This window comes from Anser cygnoides, chromosome 15 (genome assembly GCF_040182565.1).
Source record: "Anser cygnoides isolate HZ-2024a breed goose chromosome 15, Taihu_goose_T2T_genome, whole genome shotgun sequence".
Taxonomy (NCBI): Eukaryota; Metazoa; Chordata; class Aves; order Anseriformes; family Anatidae; genus Anser; species Anser cygnoides.
Window position 1 is genome coordinate 1138237 of NC_089887.1, and position 21077 is coordinate 1159313.

At 53.3% G+C, this 21077-nt stretch overlaps 1 protein-coding gene across 2 annotated transcripts in view; it reads right to left on the minus strand.

The window, feature by feature from the left end:
* The window catches only part of PRKCB (protein kinase C beta), a 119446-nt gene extending 98369 nt beyond the window's left edge, over positions 1 to 21077 (minus strand). Inside the window, exons 1-2 of one of the 2 annotated variants that reach the window (XM_066977446.1) lie at positions 20774 to 21077; positions 20427 to 20458 (exon numbers count right to left, since the gene is read on the minus strand). In XM_066977446.1, coding sequence (XP_066833547.1) covers positions 20427 to 20458; positions 20774 to 20943 — 202 coding nt within the window. In that variant the 5' untranslated portion in view covers positions 20944 to 21077. The remainder of the gene's footprint in view (positions 1 to 20426; positions 20459 to 20773) is intronic. The other variant, XM_066977445.1, reaches the window with a different exon arrangement.

Below are 21077 nucleotides of genomic sequence, written 5' to 3' on the forward strand. Positions count from 1 at the left end.
CATCTGCTTCGGCCCTGATGTCCCAGGGCAGGATGGAAGGGAGGCCAAACCTATGCTGCCAGCCAGGTGGAGCCCAGAAGAGCGATGTTCCAGCACTGAAAGTGCAACTAGAGCCAGAATCCCCGCGTGGCAGCAAGGAGAGGCTGAGCATGGCACCAGGTCCTCTGCCAAGAGAAGAATCCGGGCTGCTTTGCAAGGGAAAAACCAGGGACAAAGCCTTCGACAAAACCACCATATGCCAGACTTCCCTTTTACTGCAGGATTTCCAGGAGCAGGGAGCCCAGGGTGTCCAGGCTCTCGCACGCTGCCTGTCTGCAGCAGCTCAACACCTCTCTCCTGCAGCCTCCATCACAGCCCCTACCCCAAAACCTCCTCAGCACAGGGACGAGCAGGACCCTGAGAAGGACGCGCAGTCACACCCAGCATCGATGCTCACGCTGTGCCAGGCACCAAGCACGACTGAAGTTCACAGTTGTTAACAAGAACCTCCGGGCTCCAGAAATAGCTTTGGGGAAGCAATACCACAGATCAAACCTCAGAGCTCACAAGGGGACTTCACGGCTGGCACCGCGCTGCAGTTTCCTGCTCTCCCATGAGCGGGGAGGACGGCGCCGAGCTGAGCTGCCCGAGCAGCACACGTACGTGCTCAGAGGAGAGCTAAGCTTCCAAAGTGCCGGTATGGCCGAGCCACTGAGCTGTGTTTGCCTGAGGAAATGGGGAAAACAGCAAATGGACACTGGAGCCTTTTTCTCTACCATTTTGCACACCTGGGAGCAGAAGCCTGCCGTCCTTGAGTTCCCTTTGCTTCCAATGCGTTTCCACCTACCCGCTGCCCCAGGCCCAGCCTGGCTCTGGCTTCCCTAAAGCCATTCCTGTAAAGCTGAACCCGGAGGCTACAGGAATACACTGCACCCAGGCTGTGCGCTGCCATCTTCCCTCATTTTATTTTCTGTTCTTCTGCCTTGATATGAAGTCATGTGTTCAAGTTATCAGAGAGCTGGAAGTGAGTCAGCACAGTAAACCACAGCCTAAGAATGTAACTAATTAAAACTATTCACTCAAACCAGCATGCTCCGAAATATTCCAGACCCTAAACAAAGCCAATTGCATCAGCGGGACGCAGCAAGTAACACCGGTACGCTGGCTCCTGTCTTCTGCAGCAGCTTGTTCTAAGAACCAGCCACACGGCAACGCAACAGCCAGGGCTTCGGTGTCAGGGCACCGCGCTCCTCAACAGACATCAGGCGTTGACTTTTGAGAGTTTTACTTCAGCCTCGGTGACTGCAGAAGTCGTGCTTTAGTTGTGGGAACACTTGAAGCCATTACCAACACCTGAAGGAGCGGAGGGCAAAGAGCAGCATTTGTATGAGACTGAACAAGCCGGTGACTTCGATGCAGCAAGCCAGAGCCGCAGCACAAATGAGCCGTACTTCCATCCCCGGTCTGTGCACGATGAACACGGTGGAGTAGGTCAGGCAAACACCTTGCTACCTTTACTGTATTTATCCTCCCGCTCTCTTTTCAAGAGGCCGGAGTATAATTTGCTCACCAAGGCTAAGGGACCCCAAGGTTACACAGGCAGATTGCGGCAGAACAGGGAACTGAGCTACAGCATTCCCAAAGCCCAGCAGCAACGCCTTCCCCAGGCCTGCTGCAACTCCTGGGGGCTGGGGAGGACCTGAATGCCCCTCTGCCACCACGCGGTGCTGCTGGGGTGCAGGGAAGTGCTGTGCAATTAAATGCTGGGACGTCTGCTTGCAAAGCGGTGCCCAGAGGATCAGATCTCAGGAGCTGGCAGGAGCAGCGCATGCTGCTGTAGATGCTCATGGGAACGAGGCTGCCTCAAGTCCTCTCCCTTCAGAGGCACAACCCCAAAGCCCTGGGAGACCCCCACACCCCAAACATCACAGGCTGCGTGCAGATGGCACCTTCTGTCCACACAGGCAGCTGCCTGGTGACTCAAATCAAGGCTCCTTACACACCAAATATACCCGTTATGGAACACGGGAACAGGCAAAAGCGACAGTTTTTATCACTAACTTCCGTGAATAAAAAGCATTTAGTTAAAGACCTCTCTACTGCAGAGAACGCTTCCTTTACGCAACTGAGATGAAGTACGAGAGCATGAAGCCAAATCCAGCAAGTGCAATGGAGCTGCAGCAGCTCAGGGACGGTGGCAGAGCTTGCCAGCAGACACCGGCTGCGAGAAGCCTTCAGCACAGCCTCCCCAGGCCGGAGATGCTCGCTGAGCTCACCCGCACACGGTAATGGGGGGAGAGGAGCAGACGACTGACTTACAAGAACTGTAACGTTTCTTTGCCATTAAAATTCACAGATGTGGGGTGCTTTCTCACAACATTCATCTCTCTCCCAACCAAGATACAGCATGAAGATCCAGGACTCTACATGAGATCTGTTGTTTAATAAATACAAGCATGCAATAGGAGCTGGGTCATGCTTATAAACTTCGGCTGTAAATAACTAACCATCCAGCTACGAGTGCTGCAAGAATAACATCAGACAATTAAATGGGACTTCTAAAAATAGACAACCTGACCTGCTACCACTTCTATCACCCCAGCTTTCCCTGCAGAGAAACTGCTAAAGTTGTGTCAAACCTCAAAATATTTCTTCTTGCAGCTGAAGCAGTGCAGATTCTGCAAGGGATCCACCCCTTCCTCAATCCAGCTCACTCACAAGTCTTCACAGAAAGAGAAATCACTACACAGCAGGCCAGAAGCACAGAGATAGATGGATATTGACTGCAGTAACAACAACAGTGATAGGAAAAGCTGCAAAACAAATGTGGCTGTAGCCAGCCAGAGACTTCACACAAGATGCATTTGCCCCAGCCCCATTTGAGAAGCCGGCAGCCAGGAAGGAGCAGGCAGCACTCGCACCAACGCCTGGTGGCTGATGAATTCGGCTGCCCTCAGGAGAATCTGTGAAGAAGCGAGGAGCTGGAAGCCTTGAAGCCAGGCCGTCGGTGCCTTCCATTGACTTTTTCCAGCCAACTAACGCAGGCAAGCAGAGCTCAGCACAGCCCCGGCCAGGGACTCCTGCCCACGTGGGCTGTGCCGGGCACCCGCTCGCGTTGAGCTGCCTTGAAGGAGCGCTGTGTTTCACGTGGACGGGTTTCGTTGCTCTCGTCAGGATGTCACGAAGACAGACCAGCTTTGTGATCCCACGCGCTGGGTGCCGTTACCTCGGGTTTTGCAATCTGCGTGCTGTGTTACTTCAGCCGGGAGGCCACGCACAGCTACACCAGTCTTTGAGCTTTTACAAAAACAGAGGTCAGCTCTGAGCCTGAAGCAACACGTATGCTCCTGGGTTGTGAAGGACCAACAGAGCACCGCATGCAGCAGGTATGCTATTACGCTGCTTTGGAGCAGGCTGACACAAATACACAGCCCTGCAGCACAGCACCATAGTCCAAGGAAATAAGCTGAACTACATGGAAAGGTTTCATCCAGGTACAGTGACACCCCCGGGCCGAGCACCAGCTCCCCTTGAAAGGCAGGAGAGGCGCTCCAGGCCCCAGCTGGCCACCCAGGGTGCACCCCTGCACCAGTCACATACACGCCAACAAGTTTAAAAAAAAGTTTGTGACTACACCCTACACACCAACATCTGCAGTGTGTGTGGTTAGATCCTCATTTAAGCTTCTGGCTTGTTTTGAAGTCTGCTCTACAGCCTAAAGGGCACAGAGCGAAAGTGAAAACTCAGGTTCTGGATCGGACTCGGAACACAGCAATACTGTGGGGTACAACAGCGACACGGCCGAGCCCCAGCCACTGTGGCCAGGGGACACTTCAAAGAGCAACCCCATTAGCTGGTGCGAGGGGAACATGCTGAACATCAGCGCTGCCAGGGTGAAGACAGAAAGCCCCCCACCCCACCCAAAGGCAGAGGAACACTGGTGACAAGTGGGGCCCGTGCGCCCACAGCAGCACCAGGACAGGCGTGCATTATCGCAGCGCGGGAGCCAGAGATGTCACAGGAGAAACAAGCGGCATCCCGCACTTCTCCCTCAGCTCTTCCACACAAAGCAGGGTAATTAACACGTCCTTCTTGCTCCCTCCAAAGCCAGCAATAAGGCAATTGTGGGATGTTATTTGACAGCACAGCTGAGATCTGCACCTTGGAAGAGGGGTGTCAGGGGAGCAGCACTGCAGGTGCATGGCACCAAGCAGCAGTGGCAGCAAAGCCCCGATTCTGCTCCACAGAAGCCAAAGGTTCCAGCCAAGACCCAGCAGAACTGAATTCAAAGCAAACGCACGGATTTCAGCAGCCCACTGCTGCTGCCTGACACAGCCATCCCCATGACGTGCAGCCCCAGCAGCTCTTGCTGCAAGCTGCTTCTCCCCACCACTGCGGAGAGGGGGCCACCGGCTGCACCGCAAGCGAAGAATAACGGCTCCATTAACAGGCAAGGGGAAAGCAGTGCTCGCAGACCATCACTTCCCCTGCTATTTCAGCATGAGTTTATTACAGCCCCTGGTCGGGCACAGGCATCTCTCCCTGGTTTAGCAGCACGCGCGGTACCAGCGCTGCTCCCCCCTGGCTCTGCTGGAGGACACCCGCAGCTTCTGCTCCCACCGACGGCATCAGAAATGCCGAGCCATGAGCCTCCTCAATTAAACCACTCACTTCCATGTAATGGCTTGGCAGCTCCTGTACAGAAGAGCCTGGACAGCAAATAAAACCTGAACAGGACAAGACCTGAATGTGCAATAACCCAATCAAATGGGAACAGCTGTCCCGACAGGCAGCAACCTCTAGAAGGCCACTGCAGAGCAATTAGGAGCCCAATGGTCTCCGCAGCAATGGAAAGATGAGTTCTTTATGAGGCATCCATCAGCCCCCGCTTGTTAGGGGAAAAGCACATCAAAACCAACAGGCAAGGAAGATGAATTTAAATACAAGCAGCAGGGTTCCCGACACCTCCTTAACTACAAAACCCAGGCAATTATGCAGCAACTGCCCCAGCACTCAGGCACACACTCGTGAACTCCCGTTGCAGGGCCATTTACTTGCCCTGGAAGTTTTGTGAACAATCAGCATTAAAAGAAACCATTTGACCCTAGCTCTCCTGAAAGGTCAGCTTGGGCCTTGTAATAAACGGATGGGTAACAGCAGCTCCTCAGAAGTCATGGGATAACAGCTAGGAGACCGTGATCCCGAGAGCAATCATCTCAAAGTACGCACATGTCCCGTGGGATAAAGACACATGGGCAGTGAGTCTGGCTAGAGCCGATCGGCATTTTTCATTTGCTGTCATTCCTAAAGCCAAAAGCTTTAGCACCCCATACAACTCAGCAGAGAGCTGACAGCTATTATTTTAGAAGTCTCCATATGGACCCACTGAAGCATCTTGCAGCTCTAATTTAGGGCACAGAAGGACGCGGAGGGGATGGTTGTGCTTCCATCCCACAGCCCCACCGCACAACAGAGCACTTCCCAGCCGGCTCCACAGGGCTGCAGCTACTGCATGCAAGTGACTGCGGGAGGATGGAAAGAAAAACGCTGCCTAAGAGCATATATCCCCAAAATATATTTGGGGAATTAGTTGTTTTAAAGAAGGGTGGGAATACTTCTTTGTGCTGCTGAGGAGCGTGGAACGGAGCATCCCGGGGAGCCTGCCTTCAGCAACAGAGGGAGAAGGCGCTTCTTGGTCTGAAGTACGATGCAGCTGGTTACAGGCATCGCCCATGCCAAAAGGGAGAAGCACAAGAGAAAGGGCACTGGCACCACACAAGTACTTGTCTACAGCGGAAGCAGGTGCAGAGGCTGGCTGAATAGGGACAGGCAGTGCTGGGCATGCCAAAAGCTCCAAGCATGCCGCATCCCCAAAGCTCCGAGCAGCTTTCCCATTTGTGCATGCAGGTGCAGGGCAGAGGAGCAGTGTTTGGGGACAGCCACAGCTCCCACAGCCGCGGGGAGGCCCAGCGCAGGCTTATAGCTGCAGTCCTGCTCTGAGCAAGGGCCGGCCACAGCCAGCGCCCCGCAGCACTAGTCCGAGCATCCCCACACACGGGGAGGAAGGCAGAACACCCTTGTGCCTGCAGCCTCTGCTTCCCCCTTGGGAAGTTACCAGATCAGCCATGTCATTTTGAACCCTTTCTAAATGCTGACAACACTGGGTACTCACATGATTTTCCTCTTGCTTTTTAAAGAAGTATTTTTGTTTCACTCTGACATGGTGGAAGAGAAATTATAGCCAAGCAGCCTGCGATAAGGGAGGAACTTGCAGCAGAGCTGCAGGCTGGAGCGCACAGCAGCCGAGGCAGCAGATTCAGGAATAAGATAAAGCAGCGTGCCCGCAGCTAGGATGCTGCTGCCAGACAGCCCCCACGTGGGGCTGCACCCACGGGTATGGGGGGATGGAGGGACGCACTTCCACCCCCTTGGGAAGAGGGTACACCCTTCGAACTCCCATGGCCGGGGGCCAGGAAAAGGGAAAAGTGATTGGAATTACCAAATCACTAACATGGGGAATTATGAAGCAGGCTGGAACCCCGCAACCTGAAGGGGGGACAAATGAGGGAAGACAAAGCCCACAGATCACAGCCAGCACAAGAGAGGTGGGCAGGGACCGAGTGGTTTCCAGAACAAGAGCTCGAGGCCATCAGACAGCAACAGCAGGTCCCAAAGCAATCAGGCGGTGATGGGGCGGTGGGCAGCGCTCCTGGCTTGTGCCACTTACCGGGGCTGCCCTGCACAGCCCCGGCACGAGCAGCACCAAGGTACCAAAGCACAAGTTACCGTGCATAAGGCTTGTTTTGCTGGCTTTACAGAGAAGCATCTGAAAGGCAGTTCACAGGTAACTACTGGATTCAGTATTCCTTTACAAGAATCACAGCCTTATAATTTCTGCAATTAGAAAGGGAGTTCTTCTACAGTGATCTAAAATAGAAGTTTTTGTCACAAATTACTAGCTTTCACTCCCCTCATACCTGAGCTTAAACTGAAACTTAAATGGAAATTTACAGGAGAACTAGAAAGTGAGTCAGTCTACCCTTCGCAACAGTCATTTATTTTCATCCTCTTGGATTGAGATAATAGTAACACTAGAGAAATTAAGTTTCTTCAAGATTTCCAATGCCTAGAAGAGAGGAGCGGGTTCTGCAGGAGGCTCTGCCACGCCGCTGAGCTGTCGGCAGCGCTGCCCGGGGATGCTGCGTGCGGCTCCTGCAGGCAGGCAGGAGGAGCATCCGCGAGGAGGCAGGGGGAGCATCCCGCTGCCCCCCGTGCCAGACGCCTTCCCCGCCGCTGTCAGGGAGGTAGCGTCAGCACGCTGGCACAGCGCTATTATCCCATTTTTCCTGCCCACACAGGAAGCAGCTCTCACACCTGCCTGAGGAAATGACTAAACCAGATCAACAAGACGAGCCCCTTGCCCAGTCACTCGTTGTTTGGGCCAAGCTGCAGCCCAGCTGGGGGCAAAGGACTTTTCTGAAGTGAGCCATGCTCAGGCCAAAACAGCTGGAGATTTCTAACATATATTTGGGACAGGAACAGCAACCACTTGCAGCAAAGCCTCAGCAAAACATTTTTTTTGTTTAAAAAAAAAAAGGATTAAAAAAGCAATGTTATCGATTAGAAAGATCCATGCAGAAAGGTTCCCGAGCAAGCTGAGGAGGTGCCACTGAGGAAAGCCAGCCCTGTGCTCTCCAGAGCCCAGCAGAGCAGAGTGGCCCAGGACAGCCCACGAGCCCCCTGCTCCTGGGACAGGGCCACCTCTGCCCCCTGCAAACCCTTGGGACAAGGCCGTCACCTCCCACGCCCCGACCCACCACAGGCAGCTGTCCGCCCTTGCCCTTGCCCACCGGCCAGACGGGTGCGGGGAGCCTGGAGCCTCTCACTGCCAGCTCGAGGCCACAAGCTCATTTTCTTGTGCTGGCAACGCTCAGCATCACCTTGGGCTAGCTGACGACACAGGCACAAACACAAAGTTCACTGAGTGCATTTCAAAGCACTTTATTTTCAATCGGCAGCAGAGAGGAGATTCAGAAAACATGCTGCAAAGCTTCCTATGCCTGTACGCATCTCCTGAGTATTCGGGTCAATAGAGGGACTGCTGTTAAAAAAAATGGTTTTACGTATACGATGAGGGAGAATTTAATTCTGCTCCAAGGTTGAGACAAGCAAGCCATTCTTCATGCAGCTTTTGATGACAGCATTTGTCCACAGCCCAGACAAGTATTTTCTTCTCTTACATCAGGATAAGAACACCAAAACAAACGAATTCGAACTCTAAATTGGTTGGCATTAAAACAGATATCCATAGAGTTTTGGGGAAGGAAGAAATTTAAGCTGTACGGTTTGAAGTTACTTTAGAAGAGATTCTCTACAAGGGTTTAGTACTCAACAGAAATGCAAATCACCATAATGGGTTCCTAAGCAAATGAGCTATTGTTACATTTTTCCAGTCCAGCAGCATCTTGCTCAGAAGATCTAATAGCAGCCCTACTGAGCAGCAGCTAATTAAAGCCTTTCCTCCTGCCAAAAGGCCAGATCCAGAGTCTCTAAGTGACCCAATAAGTGAGACTTTTTCCACCTCGGAAGCCCCAGGAGACACCAGGTCAGCTCTGCTCTGACCACTGCCACATCCGCGCATCTGCCCACACCCTGCCCGCCAAGAAGTAACACAGGCCGACGTCCTGGCACATCTCGCCCTGCCCTTGGCTATGTGGCACAGGGGCAGATTCAAGGACACCTCTCTCACTAGCCCCCCGCCTTCTGCAGCCCCCCCACGGAGGCTGAGGACAGAGGGGACACCCCACCCCGGAGCAGAGCTCACGTCCCACTGCCAGCAGGGCTCACACCACTGGCACAGACCTTGCCACATGTCCCAGCAGCGAATGCACACCTCAGCTGTGAGCCCTGCAGGGTGCCCTTGGGAACGGCCTCCCCAGAGCCCGCCCTGCCCAAACCCCCGCTCCCTCGCCAGCCAGGGGCTTCAGTGCCCAGCCACCCCCCGCATGCCTGCGGGCTGCCCGTGTGCCGCGGGGCCGGGGAGCCCCTTCCTTCCTCCACGGGCAGAGGAAGCCATCCCGGGAGCCTTTCCTGCTTCCCCTTCCCCTGCTGGCCCCACAGCTGCAGCCACTGGGGTCGGCCCTCAAGACATACACTCCCCAGGGCAAGGAGCATCCTTCAGCCCACCCCACGCAGGGTGGCACGGAGAGGGTCCAGGTGCCTGGAGAGCTCTAAGGATGAGAGAGAAAACTTGAGGGTGAAGTAAGACCTCCTCTGCTTCAGCACAAAGTTCTGCTTCCACCACACAGCCACCCCGCAGAACACCACGGCTGTGGTGAGGGACAGGGCTGCCTCCCTCCCACTGGGAGGAGATGGCATCAAGGAGGTGACACCACAGTAGAAGGCTTCTGGGACAAACATGTGCCAGGCTCTGAAGGGGACGGCTTGCAGGACGAGCTGCCAGGCCACGAGAGTGCAGATGCTGATGTCTGAGGCAGGGAAAGCCCCAGAAGCAATCTCTGAAATCAGCTCCTCAGCTGCCATGAAGGTCACTTTGTTTTACCCTGGAGAATAACTCGCTACTGCTACAGACCTACAAGCCTCATTTCCAGAAGACTTTGGCCCTGAGGCACCTCTCCATCAAAGACGAATGAGTAAGATAAATTTGGAAGTTAATGGACTGAGCTATTGGAGACGGTCCTTAGCTGCATGATCACACAAATGTGAATTAGTTTGGTTTTACAACCATTCCTAGGGCTGCAAACAGAAAGGCAGCAATCTCCCACGGCAGATGAGGGAAATAGGGAGCAGAGGTCTCCTGCTCCAGCCCCAACTCCCCCTGTGCACAGACGTCCCCTCTGGGCAGTGCTGGGCTCTCAGCAGCTCTCTCCACTTGCAATTCCAGCTGCCGCACGAGAGGGCCCTGATCTCCAACCAGCCCCCAAAAGCCAGTTATTCCATGAACTCTCCAGACACCAAATGAGCCTGGAGAAGTTGATAACCCCTCCTTTAACGGCTGCTCTCCTGAAGAGGCCCACACGAAGGCTGAAGCGAACACCAAGCCTCCAGCAGAGGTAACCTCCACATGACAACGTAGCAGAGGTCGCTCCACAGCAAAAGCAGATTCCAGAGCCCGACACCAGCCTATAAATAACAGCCTGGAGGGTTATTTCAAGCTGCGCATGAATCTTCCATCAGTACGGGGAGGTGACAACGTGCCGGCTGTGCCTGAAGGCGCCCGAGCAGCTCCAGCATCGCGGTGGAGACGAGAGCAGCTGAGACCACGCCATGCTCCCAAAGCTCGCCGGCACCACCGCGGCCCCAGTGCGTGCTGCTTGGTGGGAGAGGCACCCACCGGAGCGGGGACAGGGGCTGCACCACTCCTACCACCTAGGCAACCTTCAGCCTCCTCTTCTTGGCTACCCTAGGGTACTGGCGAGCTATGGAGTATTTCCAAGTATTCCTGAACTAAAGCAAAGCATGGACTGTAATAAGTGGAAAGAAAGAAAGAAAACCTAAAAACAAATTACTCAGCCTCTTTGGGTAGGCACAATATTAACAATCTTGACAAGCGCCATCATTTTGCTTACAAGGCAAGTGTTAACGGTCCCCGCCAAGTAAAACACCAAGATGTAATGATCTCTGAATCAGCCTCTCCCCAAATCATTGCACTGATAAAGGCAGCAGATCTGGTGGTAAATAATGACTTTGCACTGCGTCAGGAGCTAATCCACTCAGTGATGCAAATTAAATTCGTGGGCCACTTCCCCCTCACTCCAGCTTCTCACTGATATTATAGAACAGCCTTCGTACTGACTCCTGACTTCACAGCGATGTCACTGAGCAGAGTTGCATTAAGCCATTCACAAGAGCCAGGACGACTTTCCCTCCTCTTCACAACCGCACTTTCTCATTCTTCTGCTATAATTGGAAGTCATGAAAATGCATTTGTTCATGCACTAGGAGTGTCAACTATTAAATGTGCTTGCTGTTCAGACCGTCAGAACGGAGGTATTTAGCTGTTCTCTCTAAAGGTGAAGCTATTACTGGCGCATCACTCCACGTGGCGATAGGTGACGGGAGGAACCGGCCGGCGTCACCAAGCAGGAGACAAGGAGCGCCTGAAGGCTGCAACTGAGGCATTACAGTCTTTTTTAGCTTCACTGTTGCTGACTAAATATCAAATGTAGGAAGACCAGATCAGAGCTAAGGATGACTGAAGCTCTGAAATGCAATTCCCACCCAACAGAGTGAGGCAGAGCCATCCCGAGCAGCCGGCAGTTTCCATTGCTCTAAGGAGAGCACACGTGCTTGCCTAACCCACCTGCCCTCTGCACACATCACCGGTGAACTTGCACCAGCGACCACGAGCCCTGCTCAAGCCCAGCTGCTCAAAGAGAACTCTTGCAGAGCCACTAATTTTGCCTCTATTTCCCCAACCAGCCCCCCAGAATCACCTGCTTGGAACAAGAAAGATTTTCTCGCTCAGAGGAGTTAGCACTTCTACACAAAGAGGAAAGTTTGCAAGTAGACTGATTCTCCAGAAGACCAGATTTAGCTGGATGCAAGAGAGCCAATTTAACGGGTTGTACTGCAACGCACCTCAGGTTAGCGAGCCCAGGAGCTTGCAGATACCGTAACCTAGTACTACTACTGACTGGGTCTTTTGGCAGGCATTGCCTGCACGGCTAGGATCAGCTGCGAGCATATTCTGCTTGGCACATCTAAACAAGATGTATAAACCTGGCACAAAAGCAAGACCAAATATGGAAGTGAATTAATGGAGGAGATGCAACTGAAGCGCACTAGATGTACAGCAGGCACCACGCTTCAGCTGCGGCAGGAAGACTTGGCCACGGTGGCACTCGTCCTCCTGTGCTACCGAAGTTTAACTCGGAACGCAGGAGGCTAACAAGGCTACAGCAGTTCACCAAACGCTTGCTGACTCGAGTACCATGCTAGAACTATTTTTCCCCCACACGATGGGAAGCGCAGGACAGCTATGACCAGCTGAGGAAGTCAGCCCAAAGCCCTCAAAAGCACCCAGCTGAGCAGAGCACAGCTCTGCCTCAGGTTAGCTATACGCCACGAAGCACTGCCCAGACAGCACCGGGCTTCTGAGGGCACACGCCAGGCACGCGCCCGCACGCATCCTTCCCTCAGCTGGCACATGCCAGCAAACAGATACTCTCAAGTGTGCCTGAGCAGCAGCAAGGGCAAGACTCAAGTCTTCATTAACAGCATTTATCAGCACCTGGCAGAATATCCGTTGCTGACCCTGCATCTGCCCAGCCTTGGGTGACTTCCAGAAAAAGAGGCACTTGGTAAGCAAGAAGAGGAGTTAAGGGGCTTCCAGGAACCTCTTCCCAGGAAGAGAAGGACCAGTCCTATTGCAGTTCACAATGAACATTGCATTTTGTGGATGAGGCGGCTGCAGGGGAACAGTCCCAAGGCGATTTATGCACTGCAGATCAGCACGTGGCCAGCAGACAGTGCCCACCGCTGCCAGCAAATACTGAGCTGAAGCACGCTGGCAGCGTTCAGCTGAACCTGCAGGAATACATCTGTCACGATTTCATGAAATGCATTTCCCTTTAGAGGGAAACAGGATCAGCTATCAGAAGCAATGGTGAGAGCTGAGCTACCGTATGAAGTGTGATCCCATAAGTGCTGGTCTTCCTTTCTCTTGTATCAATAAACAGTGAAGTAATCCCCCAAAGGAAAAAATAAAAAGGACAGCTGCTTGCAAGTTGTTGGTTTATTTGGTTATACAGGATTCAGGTAGCCTACTCATGCAGAGAATGTTTGAGTTTATTTTACTTCTCCAACACAGGCTGATCTAAGAACAGGAGCGATAAATCACTCACAGCCTGCATCGAGGTAATCAGAAGAGGGCATGGCAGCGCTAACACCAAGTGGCCACAAGCCATGGAGAGCCCCGCACGTCCCGGGCTGCGTGCCCACCACTGGCTGCTCCTGGAGAGGGAAGGCTTCTGCTCTCCCTCCTCCTCCTCCTCGGCTCTGCAGGCTGCAAACCTGCAGAAGCACCTCTCACAGGGCAGCAGCTGTTGTGGGGCAGCAGCTCATGGCTGTATACACTGCATGCAGCACTGTGACGGCCACCAGGACGGGTCGGACGGAGAAGCCAAACAAGTGACCCCTAACCAGGGGAGCTGCTTGCACAGGGTCCTCCTTCTGGCTGGTCGGAGCGAGTCCCGGTCCCTGAGCACAGGCAGACATGTGGGAGGAGTGCTCTGCTCAGCGCAGGGAGCTCGCCCCCAGCCCAGCTCCACGCGGTCAGCACAGCACCATGCCCGCAGGAATCATCCCTCCGGCCCTGGCAGAGCCCAGCCGGTGCTGGGCTGCCTCTGCCCTCGCACAGCACCGGTGCGAGGCTCACCAAACAGCTCGGCGGCCAGGAACACTGCCTCGCTGGGAAGTCACAGCCAGAGCCGCGACTTGCGGGAACCACTGCTGCTTAATGCAAAGCGCTTGGCTGCTACTGAGCACCGCACGGCTGGAGCTTTCCTCCCATCTCCCCCACTCCTCCTGCAGCTTTTGTGGAAAAGTTGGCTTCCCTGGCAGGCTGGGGCAGCCGGCACTGAGCAGGGCCAGGTCGCTCCTGGTGAGCGCATCAGCAGCAGTCCTGTGCCAGGGAGCAGCCCTTCGTGTAAGGTCTGATGGGACTGAAATGCTTTGGGGAGATTTTTGTCCAGAGGACTAAAGCATTTGCCCATCCATTTTACCTCTCTACTAGTAACCTCACCTCTCGTTTGCTTTGCCTCAGGGGGCTCCTGGATGAACAAGTCACCTGCCTCGCTTTACTTTCTACAGCATTGCTTGGAAAGCTAGGAGGGTCTGTCCATGCTCTCGCCTCCCTCCTTCCTCTGCCTGGCCATCGCAGATGACATGCTGATGCCTGTCAGACAGCATACCCAAGGTTGCGCCCAGGATCGCTGTGCAAGGAGCCCTGCTTTTACAGTTGTGTTTCTGTGCCTTTTCCAGGAGGTTTGTTCTTAGCAATCTGCCTTACATGGCAAGCCTTGACGAAAACAAGGAGCATGCTGCCCAGAAAACCTACGGTTACTCCTCTCCTACAGGGAGCTTGTTACTCACCTTTTCTAAATGGCTCTAATTTCTGGACTTCTGGAATAATGATTCATGAAGCCATTCTAGAGGAATTAATCGCACAGCATTGCAAACACCCTCCACTGCTGTTCTGTGTTGTCCTTCATCTTGGAGCCTTGCACCACATGCATAAGGCGGCAACCCACAGTTGGACTCTGGCAGGTCCAGGGCTCTGTTTATGTTAATGTACAGCACTAATCCTCTGCACAGCTGGTTTCTGCAGGAATAATCCACCGAAACATTTCTCTTGGGCAAAATCCCATCCCACCCACCATTACAAGCATCCCTCATTACCACACACGTTCGAGGCAGAACAGGAGACAACACTTTAACATTTCCCTTCTGATTGTGCACTTAATTATGTGTTCCAAGCAGTTCTGCCCTGAACTAAATAACGGGCACAGTTAGAAGTTAATTTCTTAGTCACGGTGATCATGCGACTTATTTGCTGATAAATCCAAAGGGGGACTGGATAGCATTGACGAGTGTATCAAGATTTCTTAGATTTTGGTCTTCTCAAATACATTCAGAGGGCTGAGGAGCTGTGCTTGCTGGCTGGGAGAGCAGAAACACAGCAGAAGGGCTCGTGGAGCTCTTCTAGCTTGAGTGTCTGGATAAACCCCTGCATTAACAGAATCCATACCGAACTTTGGAAGGAGATTCAACCCATCCCATCTTACACCAGAAATCAAACATAGGCGGTCTTGTCGGTTTGTGGCCCCAGTGCCTCCCACCCGCAGGTCAGTCTGCAGAGGCGAGCAGGAGCCAGATTCACTGCACACCCCACCGGGCGTCCCAGGCCAGCGGCAGAGCCTGGAGCAGGGAGCCAGGGAGGGCAGAGCACCCTCACTGCTGCGTGGGGATGCCCTACACACACCCCAGAAGCCCAGGGAATTGGTAGGATCGCATGCAAACGAGCTAGCAGATATGCGGAAAAGCCTGCACCATCTGCTGAGAAGTCTCCTTAGGGACCGCCCAGGCATTAAACTCCCCTGGAAGGCTCAACAGCTGGAGAATCACCATCATGGAGGCTCATGTACCAGGGCGGCTTAACCTCTGCGCTGGAGTGACAAAGCAGCTCACTGCAAACCCACAGCAGCCCAGGAGCCAGCTGAGACCCCCCTGGCCCAGCCTGTTTCTGACACTGGTCAGTGGCAGATACTCTAGGAAGGAAACAGACCGCTTCGTTATCAAAGTATGAAGATCATTTTAGGATGACAGTTATCTCAGGAGATAAGAAAAAATCTACCATGCTAATTACGAAGGGGGAGGGCAAAGAGAAACCACTTCCACTGAGAAACTAAAACAAACCTTCTGCACTGTAAGGAGACACTGACATGGCTTAACATATCAAGTGATCCCTGCTGAACCTGATAGCCATGGACCCAACACTGCAAGAGGCTTCTGCAAGTCCAGATTTCCTTCCAAAACATATCTCCTTCCTCAGGTGCTCTTCAGAATCGCAAGCACCTAGCCCAGGAAAGAGCAGGAGTAGGGAAACCAGATGAGGCCACAGGCTTTAACACTCACCTTTAAGGGATACCTGACCATTCAGCCAAAATGTCCAGGGGCACATTTTCCCATTTTCCCTGTCAGCTCTGTTTTTATTCAGAATTCTGCAGAACCACAGACCATCTGGCGCAGCGAGCAGGGGACCAGACTGACTTCCCCTTTCTATTTCTACCTGCTCCAATGCACTGCCCCAGCAGCCCAAGAGCGGGGCTCCCTGTGCCCAGAGACTTCATTGCTACAGCACTGAGAATTGTATTACCACTGCAAGGCACACGAAAATCCTCCAAAATTATGTTTCCAATTTCTGCAGCATTATATAATTAGCATCATTTGTGTTGCAAAAGTAATTGCAGTAACATTTTTAATTAGTCTATTTGAACACTAACATTTCTCCACTGTGCATAATATGTTGACACGAAATTACTGGTTTTGAGGCAACTCTGAATGATTGGAGTTTGTTTTGCTTTTGTTTCTCACTTGCTTAATACAGTCAATAAAAGTGCACGCTGAATGCCTGCATGGAGCTAATGGCGACAACCACCACCACGAGCTGCAGCTCAAGAGGCTCGAGCTGATGGGTTTCACTTCCGTCTGGAGGGCAGCGCAGAGGTGGGGGAAGGAAGGGTGGGTTTTGAAGGCAGACAGCAAGAGAGAAATACTGGCTTAAAAGGTAAGCGCTGACATTCTCCAGCTACTTTGTTTTTGCAGTGAATTGAAAACGTACGGCAAATGAGAGCACTAGCTTCGGAGGACAGGGAGAAGAAAATGTGGAAGTATATTTGGCATTAAGTTTGGAAAGAGAACAAATTTGAAGAGTATCTTTGCTTACCGAGCCATAGCTAGGGATAAGTAGTAAACATTTTACCCAGAAAAGTTTCTGCATGAGATCCAAGCATCCCTTACCAAATGATGCTGCCTTTTTTTTTTTCCTTCTCCTCTTAAGGAACCAAGATTCTTCTTTCCAAGATCTTTTCTACTTACTCTGTACACGTGAAAGCAGTAACAGATGCAGGTTATTTTTTGCTTGTAAGTGAGAATCACATTACATTGCTCTTCACCTCTACACAAGCACTTCTTCCCAAGTTCCCAAGGTGAAAGCACAGCCCAACAGCTGTGATGGTGACTGCAGGTTGAACAAATGCAGTTACCAGGGCAAGTGCCCTCCTCACAGTGCCTCCAACACAGCCAGCACCCGATCCACAGAGAGACCAAGAGCTGTTTGGACAACAGAGAAATACACCCCGCGGATGGCAAATAGGGAACATTAGCAAAAAAGATGAAGAGAAAGCTTGCAGTTCACTAAATCAGCACATTCTGAGAACAAGACCAAGAACAGCATTTTCTACAGCTTTCAAATGAGTTCCCTTTCCTTTGGCATCCTCAAAACCCTTCTGAAGTTAGGGGAACAGGGACAGCAAAGCCATCAGTTGTAACGTAGCCACACACCGTTCTTTCACCCAGACAGCCTGCAGATAAGACGCTTCTCTGCCCTCTTCATACGTTTCCTGGTAATGGTATCGGACAGATGGATTTCATAATCCAGGAAGGAGGTGGAGGGGAGAACACGCACCCTTTTCTCTTTGTCATTTCCGAGGTCACAAGAAAGCCCGCGTACCTTGCAGCTCTGACAGATCCTTATGGCATAGCTAGAAGCCCCATCTGCATCTCCTGCTGACACGAGGCCAGCACACCGAGCTTTCCCCCCAGCAAGAGGCTGTTACGTGCAGCCCCAGACACATCCACAGCACGGCACCAAGACCTGTGCTTTCCAGCACTGCCAGTGCCCTGGCACCGAGCCCTGACCGCAGGGAGCAGCCCCGCGCCTCCGGGCAGCCGGCACACAGACCTGCTGCTGGGCTGAGGAAAGATGTTAGCCCCAGGAGTTTTAAGATGTATGCAAGGATAAGAAGGAGATTGCACACAAGGATAAGGAGATTAGCAAGCAATTAAGTGGCATTTGTGGTATCCATTAGTATTTCAAGCTACAAAGAGTCAGTTTCTGCAAACTTCCTGCCAAAAGTCACAAGTAATGAGCTAATTAACAATCTAATTATTGCAAATGCCCTAGAAAGAAATCAGGGCACAGGTGAAAACCTACTTAAGCAAGCAGGGCAATAGAAAACAGCTCAGAAACAAGACAGCCATGTGCTCTAGCTACGTTTCCAGCCATCATCACTGAGCAATAGGATAAAATAGTTGGGGAAGTCGTCCGAGTTAAATCGAAGCTGTATTCTATAAGAGAGCTAAAAACCTAGAATCAAAGCTTACGGTAAGCCTCATGCAGCTGAAGAAAGAGAACCCTTAAGCAAAAGCTGGTCCTGAGGTTTTTCTTCCGTGCAGATTTGATTCATTTACCAAATTCAGCAGCGGCTGCAGGACACCGACGGGGCACAACCCCAGCAGCCTGCTGAAGGGGGAGTCACGCACAGCCTGAGCAGCCGCCGCGATGGATCCCCAGCGAGCAGCCTGGTGACTTTGGGGGATGGAGCAAGGCCCCGTGCTGGGCCTGGCGCCCCACCGCTGTGAGCAGCCATCTCCCCCCTAGGGCAGCCACGGTGCCCATGCAGATGGTGCAGGGCAGCAGCACGGGGCTCGAGCTCGCCTTCCCGACCTGAAAGCGCTGTACTCGGGGACACCGCGTGCCTCCATCGCAGGGCACCAGCTGCAAGATGCTTTCGCTCTAATGAGGATCACACCCACGGGCTGAGCTACAGCTTGCACTGATCACAGCACTTGTGCCACAGGATCTCAGAACCCCGCAGAGGGGGCAGACATGGAAGCTGAGAGAGCATTGATTTTTGGAAGGTGTTTGAAATAAAGAATTGGTCTGTTTTACATGCCGCAGTTTGCAAAATTCACTGTAATACAGAAATGTGGTTTTCATGTCTGTAATACCAGAATAACCTGGAAAGTGGTTTCTTAAGGCAGAAAGATATGTTATAGACCAGTCACACACCTTTGGAAATGTCACTGAGCACAGCATGCTAATGGGAATCCTACTGGTGTTACTGCAGCTCGTAAAGCCTCCCGCTTCAAGAAACCACAGGGAGGATTGCTCTGTTTAATATCTGGGGGGCAGGGTCAATTGCTGGCCAATTGCTGTGCATTAGCACATCTGAGACTACCGTTATGGGTCCCATTTACCGACCTCACACTGGAGACTGATTTAATATTAGTTAAAACATTTTAGGTTAAACCTTGGAGCAAGTGCACAATTACAGGTTTGGACAATAGTTCTCAATGGCTGGAAGAGAGACTTGGAAAGGCTCAAATTATCTGATATTGAATACTATAGGTAGAACTGAGCAAAGCACTAGAAATTACAAAGGAAGAAAGAAAAACTCCTGCCCCACCAGTAGATGACCCCCCCCCCCCAGCCTTCTCTAGGGAACTTCAAATTTCAGAGATGCTGCATTTGTACCAATACGCCTGCCGTGATGCTGCATGCACCACAAGGAGAGTCAGAGAATTAATGGCTGGGTAAGCCTCAGAAGCCCCACAATGAGGTACAGGCTACACTAAACTCCTCCGAGTAACACAACTGCCCATGTATGAAACCTCAGGTAACAAGGGGAAGGCATGACCATGAAGATCACCACCAGGACATGTTTTAGCCTCCACACCTGATTTCCTCTGCTTGTCAGCAACAGCCCAGGCATTTGGAGGGGGCTTGAGACAGGTGGCAGGGAGACACTTGGTATTTTAAGGTTACACCCTTAAGCAGGTGCTATGGATGAGCAGCAGCACCATTTAGTTTGGCCTAGAGCTTGTAAGATCATCTGCAGAGATGCTCCCCAGAGCACCCAAGACAAAACCTTGCCACCCGCAGCCACCCCAACTCCCAGGTGCGGTACAGACAGAGTTAGCATCCAAGGCTTGGATCCCCTGTGGCACCTCACACCTTGAGTTTCAATCCTGTGCCACATCATCATCAAGGGGGCTGTTTTCTGGTCCAGATACAAGTGAAGTATGCCAAGACAGCGCCACAATAACAGCCTGAGTTGTACGGTGGTTATATTCTCATGCAAAATACCTTATCTTGGGATTCAGCCACCCGGCAAAATAAAGCTTTGCTCTAAATACTCACTAGAGCAAAATTTCAGTGCCAGCAACTGCAAGCATCAACCCTGATTGAATCACAAGCCCTGACTTTAACCTCACACAGGTGTGACCGGCACCATCACAGCCAGGATTCACTATGCTGTCTGTGAGCATGCATGATCCCCCCAGCTAGGCTAGCTAGAGGAACACCAAGCAACCAAACCAATAAAACCAGCTTAATTCATCCTAATTTCACGAGGGCTCACCATAAACCCCCTGAAGAGCCCTTCCAGAATCCCAGTACTGTCAGAACAAAGAACTCTGGTTGTAGTAACCTAGAAGCCATTGCAACATATTTCGTTATAAAGCCTCATTTTTTTCCCCAGCAACACAACTAAGCCATTCAAGTTCTTCCCGACTGCATAGCTACGGCAGCGGACCGCCACCAAGGCGGCACGCAGCCCGCTGGCCACTATAACACATTTTCACGTTAAGTGCATTAAGAACAACAAACTTCCCTCTGCCTTTTTTTGGGGCGAGCTCCTCTGAAGCCTTGGGCACTCGTCTCCGGTAACGAAACCTGACCGGCAAGCACCGTTAGAGCACTAAGCGCTCGCTCGGGGCGGGGGGGGGTAAGAAAATGACGAAGCTGCTTCCGCGCCCCGGGCACGGCGCTGCCCGCACGGCCCTGCCCGGCGCCCCCCCGGCAGCCCCCCCAGCGATGCCCCGGCCCCTGCCCCGCGTCCCCGCGGGTGCGCGACACTCACCTTGACACTGGAAGCCCTGCTTCCCGAAGCCCCTGCGGGGAGAGAGGCGGGTCAGCACCCCCGGCACCGGCTCCGCACCGCGACCACCCCTCGGGCGGCCGGGCCGAGGGGACCCCGGGGAGGACGGGGGGGGGGGAGCGACGCCGGCAGGGGGTGCTCGGGGCCGGCCGAGGGGAGCGGCGCGGGGACGGGGCGCGAGCGGGGCTCGGGGGGCTGCGAGGGGGCGTCCCGGTCCCGGCTGGGGAGGGGGCGCACCGGGGGGTCGAGAGCGGCCCGGGGCGGTCGGAGGGTTCCGGGGGGGGCCCAGGGGACGGAGGAGGGGAGGGGGGCGCGGTGCGGGCGCTCACCAGATGAAGTCGGTGCAGTGGCTGCAGAAGGTGGGCTGCTTGAAGAACCGCGCCGTGAACTTGTGGTTCTTCACCTCGTGCACGTTCTTCTGCCGCAGGGCGCCCTTGCGGGCGAAGCGCACCGGGCCCTCCTCGCCCTCGGGGCCCGGCGCCGCCGGCGGCTCGGCCATGCCGGGAACGGGCCGGGGGCTGCGGGCGGCGGGCCGGGGGCCGCGGGAGGCCGGCTCGGCTCGGCCGGGTCCGGCCCGGCCCGGGCGCTGCAGCTGGGGCCGGGGCTGGCGCCGCTCGGCACCGCTGGCTGCAG